At 36.4% G+C, this 16,104-nt stretch overlaps 1 protein-coding gene across 5 annotated transcripts in view; it reads left to right on the top strand.

Annotated features, from left to right (window-relative positions):
• LOC142327283 (uncharacterized) overlaps nucleotides 1-10,889 on the top strand; it is a 45,337-nt gene extending 34,448 nt beyond the window's left edge. For 2 of the 5 annotated variants that reach the window (XM_075370181.1, XM_075370183.1), the window contains exons 3-4: nucleotides 4,461-5,126; nucleotides 10,773-10,889. In XM_075370181.1, coding sequence (XP_075226296.1) covers nucleotides 4,468-5,126; nucleotides 10,773-10,791 — 678 coding nt within the window. In that variant the 5' untranslated portion in view covers nucleotides 4,461-4,467 and the 3' untranslated portion in view covers nucleotides 10,792-10,889. The remainder of the gene's footprint in view (nucleotides 1-4,460; nucleotides 5,127-10,772) is intronic. The other 3 variants (XM_075370185.1, XM_075370184.1, XR_012756956.1) reach the window with 3 other exon arrangements.
• Nucleotides 10,890-16,104: the final 5,215 nt, after the last annotated feature.

Here is a 16,104-nt window from a genome sequence, read left to right as displayed (position 1 = left end):
CTAAAAATCCGTGACGCTTTATCCATGCCACTCCGCACAGAATTTTAAACCGATCGAATTTCATATCGGTATTTACATGATCTTGATATATGTGACGTAAGTTGAGATCGTCTTGTTTGAATATAAGAAGGAGATTTGCATTGTCTCGCACAAGGTGCTTTCCAGCACTGGAATATGTCTGTGTCAAATAAAAGCTGTCGATGTTGTTGTGACGACCCATCGCAAAGTATTTGCGAATATTATTTTGCTTTTCGCAAGCTACATCGTCGAAAATCATTATCGAGTTCGGTTCCGCTTCGTCGGGCGCCATCACATGATCGTTTTCGGTAAATGAAAAATAACCGATCTCCGGAACACCGGTCATAACTTGTTCTAGAAACTTATATTTTGGTTGGTACAGCGATTTAGAAAACACGTAAATATTTCTGAATCGTAGACCGTCCGGTGAGAACAGCAAGTTGAATAGGACATTGTTTTTCCACAATTAGACGGTCCGCAGATAATACATCAGATTGTATTCGGCAGAAGAGGTCCATGACGAGTCTTTTTTCCCTCTCCAAACCCAGCTCCTGCATATTCGTCAAAGTTTTCTAGCGTAATATTACCAACCTGTTGTCGTTCCAACTTCATGTTTATGACTGATCGACCACCTGACCAAATCCACCTTATGTATCCAACTGTTGTGTTTTCCATCGAACCCTTGCCACTTTACAAATAGCCTATCACCTTTTCTTCGTAAGACCTTCTCGACTAAATACACATTATTTGTAACGTTAGTTTTAGTGAGCTCTTCAGTGTAAAATTTACCGCTCACCACCTCACCGTGAACATCGATCAACGTGTAAGAACACGGACGCGTATTATTGTGTACCTTATGTACGATAAATATTTCGTTTGTCCAATTCGGTAAATATCCTTTGTCGAATGTCTTTTTAAATTTGCTTATACGCACTCGATCGCCAACATTGTATTTCGGTAAGGTAGGCTTTCGGTAGAGTACCGTATTTAACCGTTGTAAAACAGCGGCTTGGTTTCGCGTATTTACATCTTTCGGTTTCATTCCGATAGTACGATGACTAGTGTTGTTGTATTTTGCAATAAGTTTCGGTAGTAATTCTAACCACTTGTAGGTTCCTTGTTCGGTAAACTTTCTCCACATCATCGTTTTCAGTGTTCGATTAAACCGTTCGACTATCGACGCTTTTTTATCCGAATGTGTGGAATAGTGATTTATATTGTACGACTGTAATAGTCGTTTAACCGTCGGATTGTAGAACTCTTTACCCAAATCGGTTTGAAAATGTCGCATCTTGTGTTTATCCAAAATAGGTTTAAGGGCTTTAGCGATTTCCGTACCGGTTTTAGTTTTAACCGGTACGGCGAATGCTAGTTTAGAAAAACAATTTATCATCGTCAATATGTATCGATAACCTTTGTTTGATCTTGCGTACGGTCCCATTTCTACAAGGTCAGCTTGGAAAAGATCAGAAATATTCTTCAGTTCGACACGTCTTGTAGGATAGTTTCGTCGAGCCTGTCGGTGGAGCTCTTTAGCTATTGTCGCTTTGGTGTTCATCGCTATAGTGATAAAATAATCGTAAGACGCACCTTATTTACATTTCATCGGATAGGAATCTCGATTGATTGACAGGAACAACGAGTATGATTGGTGGCTACAATGGTTTTATAATACGTTATGAAGCTGTTGTTCATTAACATTTCTGTAATGTGAATTTCTAAAGTTATTTTTTCAACGCTGTCTTTTTCTGGTTGACATTTAACTTCCTGACATTGTTGACAAGATCCCGAGCCTTTATCACATCGGTGTAAAACAACATACACCGGTCTGAATGTAAACCTTTGAGACTTTAACTGTTTCGAAATGTTAATGGTTGGTATTGACCTTTTTTGTGGGATTTTGCATAAGAAACCTATAGATTCACGATATGTCTCAGTGAATGTTAGATTTCGAGATTCCACAATTAGTAATGAAGTTATTGTAATACACAGAAGTAAACTCCATTTCATGGAGCAGTACTCGTTAGCTGTTGTCACAATGGTGCTCATTGTGATACTAAATATATTTCATTTGTATGGAAGGGAATATCAAAAAGGATCTTTATTTCTTTATTGTTTTTTTACCCGCCTCACCACTCTTATATCCCGGCCTTGGCACCGGCCGTATCGATAATACTTATATATATGAAAATCAATATCCGATTTACGATATCGTAAAGCGTATTATGATTTAATATAAATTATCGATTCGGGGGGTTTAGGGTGGTCCTGAAAAGGACCGTTGTACACTTTAGAGGGTTACCCAAAAAACGGACAAGATGGCATACACCGTTTATGTTCCACATATGGATGGTCCGTTTCTTCCCACATCCACAAGCGTATAGAACAATAGTCACATCTGACTACATCCTCGATACCCTCGTACCTGAACCCATGGATAGCTAGGATCAGTGGAGAAAGTAACGGGTTTTTCATATGCGGCCATAACGGTGTATAAATCTTATTATTACCGTCTCTAGTAACCCTGTAAAATGTATGTACTCTATCATAAAATGAACGTTCCATTATGGTTGAGTACTAGCGCAAGAATGAAGAAAGTCTCGAATAAAGTTTCTTTATCTGTTACAAAAATAATATTCTGCAACTTCCGCTGATAAGTTGTATAAGGAAAGACGGTCGATTTTTTAGACGTATAAAACTTTAATTTATTTAATAATTAATTCTTAAAAAAATATGAATTTAATTTATTTAATAATTATTTCTTAAGAAAAATATTAATTTGTTTTCCAACTTCCACTGGTAAGATGTATAAGGAATAACGGTCAATTTTGAGATGTATAAAATTTCAATTTAATTTATTATTAAACGAACAATTTTGAGATGTATAAAATTCAGTTTATTATTATGTGCAGAGTAACTAAAGGAATAAATTATTATAGTGTGTAGTATATATAACGTTTTGATAACGCAAATAACAGAAATAATTTATTACCATATGCGGGTGTATGTTGTTATTATTCACAACTGAATATAAAACAACTGTCTGTAATATATCCTTATACAATACAAAGAAATAAAACGAATACAGTAAATTGTCTGTAATATATATACTTTTAGCTCTACGTATTTTTTAAATAATTTATTACATATACTAACACAATGAAAACGCATTTAATGCAATTTTAACACATGTTAGTAATATATACTTCTTGCTTGTTATTTTAAATAATTTATTATACTTCATAGAATAGTACAAAAACGTGTGTTAAATAAATAATTTATTACATATACTAACACAAAGAAAACGCATTTAATGCAATTTTAACAGATGTTAGTAATATATACTTCTTGCTTGTTATTTTAAATAATTTATTATACTTCATAGAATAGTACATAAACGTGCGTTAAATAAAATGCAATTTTTTTTTTTTTGTGTAGAATTATTAATACAAAACTAAGTTGTACTTTTATCTCCCCTTTTTTTATTTTCTATTGCGGATGCAATTATTAAAAGAAATAATATTTTAACTGGTAGATAGTATTAAAAAAAGAACCACATGTTGCAATTACAGTATAACATAGAACTTTTATCTCCCCTTTGTTATTTTCTATTGCGGATGCAATTATTAAAAGAAATAATATTTTAACTGTTAGATATTATTAACAAAAACCACATGTTGCAATTACGTTATAACATAAGATATTTTTTATTAAAAATGCGGTTATATGTAGTGCGTATATCTCCCCGTTCTTTTCCTTCATGAGAACCGCATACAATTAACACAACTGCATAGTCATATCTCTGTCTCTTTCTACTTGCAGCTAACAAAGAAGTACTACTTATCGTTCTTGAAAACCGCATTCCAATTAAACCAACTGTACAGTAATATTTCTCTCTTTTTAGTTGCTTTTAACAAAGAAATATTATTTATCTCTCTTTGATACATTAAAAATTATATTTATTAACAGTATTATGTTTCTCTCTCTTTGATGCATTTTAAAAATATACTTATTAGTTGTATGAAATATTAAAAGATAGACTATTTATTTACTGTCTCTTTTTTCTTTTGCGAATAAACTTGTCTTCCTTTTTTTACTTAATTAAAATTATATATAACTAATGTACTATGTGTGTGTATAATATTTTATTACACACACACAAAATATTTTCTATCTTCTTCTAGCCATTTACTTATATATTAGCTGAGTGCAACATTGTTTTACATTAGTCTTGCGCTTCAGTCGATAGTTGATAGTCTGTTTATTTCGTTCTACTTTATTATTGTTATTATTTTATTTTCATTTTTAACTTTAACTTTTATTTTCATTTTTAACTTTTATTTTATTTTACATTATATATCCATTTTCATTTTTAATAACTTTTATTTTCATTTTTAACTTTAACTTTTAACTTTTAATATGTCCGGTGGTGATGATATAAGATAAATCATGGATGGGTTAGTTGACATCCGTCGGTGTGGTGGACGGTTGCAACGCAACCGCAACCAGCAGGTGGAGGCGTTCTACAGCATTGTAGATCTAGTGAATTGTATGCACCGTCTGAAAAGGCGGTGTATAAGTTACATTCGCGCCAATGAGGGCTTGGTGGAAGCCCAACAACGAGCAGAGGCAGTAGCCACGCCGCCTCCAGCGCCTCTACCACCTCGAGCAGCTACGCCTCCACCACCACCACAACCGCAGGCTGCAGCAACACCACCTCCACCATCACCAGTCGCCGCAGCGGAGGCGCCTACGTCACCAATTTTCTACACACCGGCGTCTCCGCCACCATCTTCAAGTCAACGTAGAGAAGATATGACGTCGCGGTTGAGGGCGTTGTTGACGGCACGTGGTAGAGGTGTTGCACCTCCAAGGGAGTACCACGACCGTCAACGGTTGGTCGCTCGCCGACTCTCCCTTCACAGGGACAGTGATCGTGTAGGTGAGGAGGCCACCTGCCCTATTTGTTTATCAAATAGGGTGGATGTTTCATTGACACCTTGCGGTCATCATTTCTGTGAGGTGTGTGCAATAAGAGTGCTTTCCGAGTATGGTCGGTGTGCACTCTGTCGGGGAGTGATAATATCATACCGCCCGATGAATACCAGGTATGTAAATATATACTTTTTTATATATTTTTTTATATTAATGTTTTGTATTTTTTTTGTAGCTATCAATTACAAAGTACGATTACATGGGTGACAAAGTGTTATGTTACGTTGTGGGTGGGGGTTATTCAGTTACATATATATAGTACACACAAAAGTAAGACATTATTCACTTGTTACTACATCGTCATGCCAGCTCCGTCGTTAGCATATCTTTCATGGGTGGCGATTATAACAAATTATTTAAAATCGCCACCTAGGACAACGTGGGAGGAAGATGAAATGAAAGATATGCTTAGACATATATTTCGAACATCTTTTGTGAATGACGATGCGGGACCAGAGTTGTGGGCGACGGAGCAGGTGTGGTATGACCACGGGTTCTGGGGCTTGTATTCAACGCTAGAATCCATATCGTACATAATCCGGTCTTTTTTGAATGTCAGAAGAGCAGGTGATACGTTGGTTCTGTTGACCAAATCGCCTCCAGACGGTCTTCGTATACGTGTACCGTATTACAAAGTACGTCCACCATGGGAGCTTTTTGGTCGTCAGGATCAAATACGTTTTAGTACTGGACGGTGGGAACTATCCGGTACTACTAAACGCCGTCGTATGCACTCATCGACATTCATAAAAAATCGGTGGAAGAGACCGAAACGATTGGGGTCTAGTGAGTAAGTAGATTATTTTTTGTATTTATAATTTATTGTTTTGTATTATTTATAATTCATGTTTTATATATGGTATTAGTTTGTAGCTAGTGATTAGAAGTTAGGAGGTGTGGGTTGACAAAGTGATATGGTGGGGGGTATTCAGTCACGTATTGCATATATATAGTACACCCAAAAGGAGGTACATCATTCACTTGTTATCACATCACTATGCCGGCTCCGTCGTTAGCGTACCTTTCATGGGTGGCGATCATAACTAATTATTTACGATCGCCACCCGAGAAGAAGCGGGATGAGGACGAGATGAAGGATATGCTACGGCATATCTTTCGAACGTCCTTCATAAGGGACGATGCAGGGCCGGTGATGTTTAAGTTGGAGGAGGTACCTGTGGACAGCTATGGTCCTTCATGGTCATGGGAGTTGCACTCATACCCTGCGACCATCAGAGACATAATAGATTCTTTTTTATTTATGGAAATGAGATGTTATCGGACGATGGTTATGATTACAAAATCGCGTCCCGAAGGTGACAGTATACATATACCATATTATGATGTACGTTCACCGAGGAGTCGATTTTGTAGTAACCGTCGAATAAGTCTTAGTTATTGGACTAAAGATCGGTTTTACCACTCTTCGGTAAATATAAAGAATCTATGGAAGAAACGTCCGTGGAGAGGTGATAGTGACAGTGACACTGAGTAAGTAATGGGTTTTTTAAAAAATACACAATTAATTTAAGAAATTTTTTTTTTCTTATGTTATATACGTATATATTAATAAATTTACATATTTTTTTATACAATATATATTAAATATTTTACAAGTGAAATTAAGATACACAATTAATTTTTAAAAAATTTTTATTTTATATATTAATAAATTTACATTTTTTTTATACAATATATATTAAATAATTTACATATTTGTTTATACAATATATATTAAATATTTTACAAGTGAAAACAAGATACACAATTAATTTAAGAAAATTTTTTATTTTACATATTTGTTTATACAATATATATTAAATATTTTACAAGTGAAAAAACAAGATACACATTTTTTAATAAATAATTTTTATAGTTTGTTTTCACTTTTTATTGTAAATAGTGGAGGCAATAATTAATGTAAATAGTCGTGACCGTGGGATATGAGGACATCGTGATCGATTCTTGGTCTCTTTTGGTGGTTTGGGTTATCGACAGTTTCGGACGGTCTACGTTTTGTTTTATTTACACTGTAGTGACCATATGGAACTGTGTTTATTCTGTTTTGTAAAATGAATCGTTTGTCGTCGAACGGTGATAGCGACTTCTTAGACTGATTAATGGAATGGATATTGTGCAAAGTGCTTCTGATTCCATACGCACTTGTGTATGTAACTTGATCTTTAAAAAGACTTTGTTTGTACAGATCGTGTCTAAGATCGTTTGCAATGGATACTCTAGGAATACCCTTTGCAACATTCTTCTCCTTCTTGTCGAATTCGAGAATGCTATACATCTTAGCACGAAGACCGACAAACTCACGAATAGCCCTTCCATTCATCTCGTCCTTAAACTTACCAAGACGTTTCTTATTGGTATTACTATAACACATGTGATCTCGGGGGTAGTCTGAAGTATCGAATCGATCTATATCGTGAAGGATATCGTCGTAAACGTTATCCGTCACTATATGGTACATCAGACTATCAGTATCAGTCATTAGAAGCTTTATGTTATCACCGTACTTTTCCACCATGTAACCATAGTGGAATTCGTACATGATCGCTTTACTAATGTCCAATACGGTAAATCCGATGTATATTGGACGATTGAGGAATATTTCCGTTTTCTTCAAACTTATCCCCACAACATCTTTGTTATAGATGTACCAAGCTTTAACTCTCGGTTTCGCTATTGCTTTATCCAGTTTACGCTCGTTAGTGATGAGTTGGAAGTCTATTCGGTTACGAACGTTTTCCAATGACTTACCATACACCGCGTTATTCATTAACTTAAAAAAGTCTTTTTCAAAACTGTTTCGCGCTTGTGCACGCTTTTCGGTATTGAAATCGATGTACGGTTTCAACCAAGGCGATTGGGAGAATTCCAGAACTCTATGAATGTGTTTCACGATTAAACCGAGGCGGGTGTATAGTTTTAGATTTCTGTAGTGTAATACATAATGTTCTTTGTCTAACAATGTTGTCATTAGTTTTTTTACGGGACATCTTTGTACATCATTCAAATAAGGTGACAACATTTCGTCAACTGGTACTAGTTGTTCGGGCGCAAGGGGGTAATCCTTATGACGATCGTGTAGGTGTTGTGGATACTCGAGATCCACTTCCAATATATAGCCCTTTTCTCCACGATCGTCAACATTGTTGATGTTGAGAATGTTAATCTCTTCACTACTCAACCACCTAAAATTTGCATATGGTAGGGGTTCAACCATGGCTGTACCGTAAAGGTTGTTGCAATCATAGTATTGAACCCAGGAGGTGGGTTCGGATGGGTCATATTGATCTGGAATGTTTGGATTGTTCGCCTTGGCGTACCTGTTTGAAATCATTGCTACACCACCTCGTGTACCTTTTTCAACAAACAGATGCATATCTATGTCGGTCAACAGTTCCAATTTTTGTCGGGTAAATTTTAACATGGCGTTCCACGTAAAATGGGGGGTGGAGTAAAAGTGGCACGGGTCCAAACCGTAATATTGCATAGACGTATTCCGAAAGTTTTCAAACACATCTGCCAACAATAGTACGTCGCTAAGAAGGTACAGATCGTGGTAATCGCCTAACGTATTGCAGTCAAACGTTTCCCACACGTTTTGGGCATGGGTGTAATCATCGTCTGTTATGTTCTCTCTTCTTAGCGTGCTGTAGAACGCCGTCTGCGGTGGAAGTTGGGTTTCGAAAAACTTGTTTACATGTGTCATGTATTCGTATGGGTAGACACCTTTTCGGATTAAGAAATCCCTTTTTTCTGGTAGCGGGAAGCGGGCGGTGAGTGTTTTAAAGACAACGTCTTTGTTCTGACAATCTTTTACTAAATTTTCTACAAGTTTTTCGAGGGATGACGGAAGGAATTGTAAAGAGTCCAAGAATCTCAATGGTCCGATGGACAGTGACTGTAATCGCTCGGACGTGTTGGCGATACAGTTTATTTTGTGTTGGTGTTTGTATTTCCCCAAAGCTTGAACTATATGGTGACTATCGTATCCGCGGAGGTTATGAAAAAATACTGGAATATGCTGGGTGCGCTTACAATTTAAATTGCACTCGTTATGACATGCACCGAGAAACCGTCCTGTGGTATGTGAGTGATGACGTACACGATCGTCGTTCAACTCACAATGACAAAGAAAACACTCGGTAGCCCTTTGAAATGTTTCAGTGTCTTCGGGAGTCATCACCATCGGTTTTTCGGTAATCATAATTTTGTGCAATCTATCGGCGTGATCGAGCATTTCGTCCAGCATCTTTTCAACGATATTTTCACCATCGGTTCTCGCTCGGTACACTACAGGACCTTCACAAATCTGTCCTTCCTCGTCAACGATTACATAGGCGTAACCGGACGGAAGATGATGGGCTACCCTATCGGTAAAACTAGTGTTTGGTTTAGGGGTGGCAGTGTCCATCGGATGTACAAATGATTCAAAGTCTGCATACACCGTATACGGAACGCGTAGCGTGGACGAGTAGTCCCTAAACTTCATTATGCATTCCTTTTGGTTGTACGATTTGGGAAGCCTTACTCGTTGTGCACCGTGTCGCTTACACTCGATCAGATGTTTCTGTAGATTTTGTAAAGCGACATGTGGGTCTGATGAGCTGAAACGGTGCAAACAGTAAGGACAGTATCTACTAGCACAGTGGGCCTTTGTTAGACCCGTCAGGAGACGAGAAAGTCCGTTTTTACCTGGTTTGGTATTAATCAGACAGTAATGAAATTTTTCTCTAGTCTCTCCTGTAAGCAGCAATAGGTGTATGCAGTTTTCACGATCGTGATTTTCGGTAACGCGTACCGGATAGACACGATCGTTTTCCTCCTCATACCCGTAGACATTAACGCTTATTGTGGGATTTAACATCTCAAAGCGATTAATATCTCTTACTTTTACAGGGTATAATATCCCAAGCATGTTTATATCATACTCGTACCTAGCATACCACGTCTGACGGTAGTTACGACCAGGTTGGTCATGGAGGTATGCTAAAACTGACCAGAGAAAACATTTCTGGTCATGTGGATTCTTTACGTTAATTACTGCCTCTATTTTTACAATTTTCTTTGGAGTACGTATATAGGAGGAAGAAGCACCGTATAGCGGACGGTAACGAATAACATTTAGGTCTATATAAATTATTTTATGCATTACCCATCCGCTACCGTTGTTGATGAAGTTCACCATCGTCTCGACGATTTTTTCGACGGACTCCACCCACTGTTCATCGACAACGTTGGTGTTCTCCTCCAGATTTATAATTGTTTTCGTCCGTCCGTGCAAATAAACGTTGGTATATGACGTCTCTACTCCGCCTTCGAGAGCCGTCTGCTTTTTTAGTTCGACATTTACCGCAACATACCTATACAAAAAAAAATACAGATGTATTAGTATCTTTACAGTTGTGAAGAAAATATGTATTGTTAATGTAACAAAGAGTAATTGATGAATGTAAGTAGTTACACACTTACCATTTTACGTTGCCGTCGAAGCGTCTACCTTCTTCTTTCAAACGGTTTAAGATATGAGTCTTGTATTGTTGAAGTGTTGACTGAAGGTACATCTCATCGAGCTCGGTTAGGTCCCAACGAAGGCGGATGACATTATCATTAATTGCACGAACCGCGGCTGGATTAACTTGCATTTTTGATGATACCTAATAGACAAAAAAAAATTATAATAACATATGTTTTTCTTTTAGACAAACTTAATAGTAATTATTTTTTTTGTTTGTGTGTTTCAGTGATGATGACGATTGGTGATGTGAATAGACTATTTATTATTTTTTAATATTTTTTTAATCGTTTTATTTGTATATTTTATTGTTTCATTTTTTAATTATATATATTCTTTAATTTATTATTTTTTATTTATTAATTTTTTTATTCATTTTTTCAATTATATTTATTCAATTTAATATTTTAATTGTTAAATATTATTATTTGTATTTATTAATTATTTGTATATTTTATTTGTATATTTTATTCATTTTTTATTTTATTCATTTTTATTATTTGTAATTATTCTTTAATTTTTATTTATTAATTTTTTTATTCATTTTTTCAATTATATTTATTCAATTTAATATTAATTTTTTTTTAATTGCTAAATATTATTATTTGTATTTATTAATTATTTGTATATTTTATTCATTTTTTATTTTATTAATTTTTTTATTTATTCATTTTTATTATTTGTAATTATTCTTTTTTTTACAATTATATTTATCATTTTTTATTTTTTTTCTCATTTTTTTATAATTTTTCTCATACCATGTCATATTTAAAAAATGATTTCTTATGTATTTAGACTTACCTAGACAGCACTCTTGCTAATAACCCTCTTGTAAAGTAGTATTTCTTCTTACAATAGATGTTCACTCTTCCAGATAACGATTTTGCAAATACTATTTTTTTTTACAATCGACGTTCGCTCTTCAAAATACCGCTTTCACAAGCAAATAATACTTTTTTACACACGATGTTGACTATTCAACAGTTAGTGAAAAAATGATTAAATGATGCGAATGCTTTATATATACACACGAAAGGAAACTTGATTGAAAAAATGTAACCGTTTTTTAATTATCCATTTTAATCCGACTCAGACGGTTGTTCACCAGTGTGAACTGGTTTGATGCAGTTGTATACATCACAGGTCGAGGATGTGGGTACTGGGTTTCAGACATTGTGATTGGTGGACAGCGCGGCAGGTGAACAGAAAAAAAATATTCCACCTAAACTAAAATCATTTCGTCATTTATTCAGTTGAGCGTTGGATCGTGCACGGTTAAGATGTCTGTCTCCAGTGGACGCACGCACGCGCAGTCATCGCACTCTATGACAATATGGTGAGTACCTTAAAACACGTTTTATTTTACAAACACACACACACTTACCGTATTACGCGCCAGGTGTGACGTCACAAGATGGCGGTTGAACCACCGCCCGCCGCTGTTGTCGACGACTTATATACAACTTATTTCGCTTATTTCACAGAGACAGCGTCCGCCGCAACTTGTTTAATGTGGTTGCTAAAAAGCAACTTATCATCAAACAAAACACCTAGGTACTTATGAACCCTTACTCGGTTGATTACACAGCCTTTATACTTAATCTGGGGGTTTCGACTGCATGATAATTTGTTTGCGCCCTTCAGAAGCATAAACTTCGTCTTATTAACAGAAATCTTTAAATTTTGTATGTCCATCCAGCCTTCTGCGGTTGACAAAGCCGCCTGCGCTCTGCTTTCTAGCTGTGGTCGTGAATTTCCACGAACTAAAAGGAGACAGTCATCGACGAAAGCCTGGGCCGTGACTCCTTCTGGGAATGTCAACCCCAGAAACCCGTCGAACACCAGGTTCCACAGCAGGGGACCGAGAACGGAACCCTGCGGGCTTCCCCTGGTGACGGATTTTTCCACAACTAGCTGCACATCCTTAAATAGAGCCGTACGGTTAGACAAGTAGTCTCGGACCACGGCCTGTATGGCTTCGGGAAAATCGCGGCGTTCCAAAGCCGCGATGTTCAAAACCCCGTTCAACGCCGCGTTGGTATCGCGGCGTTCCAAAGCCGCGATGTTCAAAACCCCGTTCAACGCCGCGTTGGTATCGCGGCGTTCCAAAGCATAGAGGACAGAACTCCAACACAAGGAAGGAAATGCTGCCTCTATATCAATAAAAATAGCCAAAACATATTTGCAGTCGGTGCTTTCCACCTCTGTAAGAGCATTTAAGTAGCAATCCTCGGTGCCAACCCCTTTCATGAAGCCATATTGGCCTCGATTTAGAATACAGCTCATATCGATGCTTTCTTCGAGCCCTTCCACAACCAGCCTTTCAAGCAACTTGCCGAGAACCGGCAAGAGGCTGATGGGTCGATAACTGCCGACCTCACCAGGATCCTTTCCAGGTTTCAGGAGTACCCTCAGCAAAGCCACCTTCCAGCAAGCCGGAAAGCAGCCCCAGCTTAAGCATCCCGTGAACAGTCTGCCGAGTGGCTCTCTTATGACAGGCAATAAATGATGGAAAATATCCGGGTCAAGTTGGTCAATCCCCGGTGCCTTCTTTAATGCCATTCGAGAAACCACTCGGTCTATATCTTCGGGTTCCACGGTCCGAACGTCAGGGAATGGTGTTTCACCCGCCCTAACACCGATTTCCGCTTCACCCTCCGGAGCATCTAGAAACAGAGTATCCAGGAACGCCTGGTAGGTAAAGACGCCACAGATGTTAAAGTGTGGTCACGACCACCTAACCCGCACCGAACACTGGACAATACGTGCAATGGCTTCGGTCGGTGGCAGGTCTTCGCGAGCTGCCAAGGATCGCGCTGCAACTCGTGCATGGAGTCTTTCCAAAACTTGAGTTTGGCTTCCTTGATGGCGTGAACATATGTGTTACGGGCACGCCGGTAGATCCGAAGATGCTCAGTGCACACGTGGTTAACGATAATCCCCGTTGGGGGGCAGTGCTGGTACCTTATCCGCGCGGACCTAACTCATGCACGCAGCACGCTAAGGTCAGAGGACCACCATTTCTTGCCGGGCCTCCGTCTGCCTTCCACAGACGACCCCCCGGAAAATGGGGTCAGCACGGCTTCAGGCACGCTGTGATCGTAAACGAGTTCTTCGTGTCCGTGCCAACATTGCTGATAATTGGATTCTGCATCACGATAATGTGCCATCCCATACTGCTCTGTCAGTACAGCAATTTTTAACATCAAATCAAATTTCAGTACTACTACAGCCACCTCATTCACCTGATATCGTTCCGTGCGACTTTTTTATACTTCCAAGAGTCAAAATGGCGGACAAGGGACACCATTTTCAAACAACACAAGATGTCCAAAAAGCTGTGACGAGGGTCTTGGAGGATATTACAGAAGATGAGTTCCAGAAATGTTACAATCAATGGCAGAAGCGCTGGAATAAGTGTGTGCAATCAGAGGGGGACTACTTTGAAGGAGACAACACTAAACATGACTAAAACGGTAAGCAACATTTTTTTCACATCAGTCTCATTACTTTATTGTCGCACCTTGTATAATCCAGTTTTGTTTTGTGATGATGTTTAATTATCTTTTTATATTTTTAATTGATAATATCACTGTAGAAGCTTGAAGCTTATGTGTATGATACAAAAATTTAATTTTTAGTGTATGAAAAATGCCATGCCTGACTGGATTTCGAACCCAGAATCTCCAAATGAAAGGTTGGGACACTTCCAGTCCACCACAGAGGTCAACGGAACGGTGGAGTAATTATTTTTATTATTTCTAAATATAATCTAAAGACTAGAAATTTACATTAAAACTATTATGCTATTGCCACCTCAATAATGAAATTTCATATCCTCTTCCCTTATAATTGCTTGAATAATTTATTATGGAAAGGAATCAGTCGAGTAAAATGGATTATCAATTTCAAAATTGATAAATTTAGGCGTTGACTAAAGTAGTTTTAAGTAGTACACTGTCCAATTAGAGTATTTCTAAAATATTTTAGGTTTTTTTTTAATCTAGCCTCATTTATGTGTTCTTTTCTAATAACTTTAAACTTCTGAAATACCAAAATAATGTAGTGGTACTCAATGCAGATTTAACCCTAATTCTTTGTATTTATTATGTCATCTTCATTCTATTTCATCATTGTGCTGTTTTTTATTATGTGAACTTTATCAAGGCTATAGGACTTAAATTTGTTTCTATTGATTTCATTGAAATGTTTTTGTACTTGGAAATTTGTGTTTATGTTCCCTAATAGCATAGATTTTTTTAAGTATTATATCCGTGTTAATAATCTTCAGTTCTTTTTTTATGTTGAATTTGAAAACATTGAACAAAATATAAATAATGGCAAGTAATTTGGTTGTAGTGATTGTATTAGGAAAGTAATTAATTAATTAAATTATTCAAATTTATGAAAAAAAAGTTGACAAACAAGATTTTTCCGGCATCAGTATGCAGATAAATATGAAGCAAAAATATGGGATTGTACAGGCTTCATAAATGGAAAAAACTATAAGACTAAAAATGCCTTTTATTCAGAAAATTATAACAAAAACAAAATTAGAAAATGTACTAACTGAGAAATGAGTGATATATATGTATTCACACAAAAATCTAGTTTTTCATAAAAAATCATGATTGGTAAAAAAAAAATCATTAAACCGAAATGAGTGGTGAGTTATCTACCCCTCATCTAATTCCATTAGATGTCCCTGTTTTCCACCAGATAAGTTTTAAACAGAAATACTTAAAAGTATATGCGATGTATGTTACTCTCTGTTAGTATAGTTCTAATCTATTTAAATGTATTCACATATTGTTAATTTCATACTGTAATTGTACTGAGCATAGAAATATCTCCTGATTACATCTTTCTACACAGAAATATTTCTGTACAGTTTCTCTAAGTTTCTGCTAGGCTCCTTTTATTAACGCACATGTTTAGTAGTATTTACTTTTAAATCTTATTCTGTATTTTTACATATTTTATTGAGCGTTTAATTTTAGACTGGAAAAATAGTAGCAATAAAACGTTTAAGCTATTACGATATTGTAGGTTAGGTTTTGTTATCATTTAAAAAAAAAATTATTCCACCTCCTATGAGTGATCATACTATACAGTTTAATGAAGCTGTGTTTGCATCTGGTCAATTGGGTGCTAATGGAGAAGGATCTAAGTATTGCAGCCAGTAAATATTATATATGAATAGGCTCTTTAAATTAATTATTGTTAGGAAACACACATTGTAATCTTTAATTGATAGTCTTCACCAGCATTTCTCAACCTGGGTGTCACAACCCCTTGAGGGTTGTGCTGTTATGAAAGGAGGATTCCGTAATTAGCTTTCAACTTTACACGTAAACATGAAATAATGCTATGAAAAAAAAATCATTTATTATAAAAATTTTACTTTACATTTATAACTGCACATGTTAAATAATAATAATAATAATAATAATAATAATAATAATAATAATGAGATGGTTGCATTTGTTTTCAATTTAAAATTTTCTTCATTTGTGGATCTATATTAGAAACATACCACCGACTGAATTTTTAGCTCATGC

The sequence above is a fragment of the Lycorma delicatula genome, chromosome 7, assembly GCF_047948215.1.
Source record: "Lycorma delicatula isolate Av1 chromosome 7, ASM4794821v1, whole genome shotgun sequence".
Lineage (NCBI taxonomy): Eukaryota > Metazoa > Arthropoda > Insecta > Hemiptera > Fulgoridae > Lycorma > Lycorma delicatula.
This window is presented reverse-complemented; position numbering and strand designations above follow the sequence as displayed.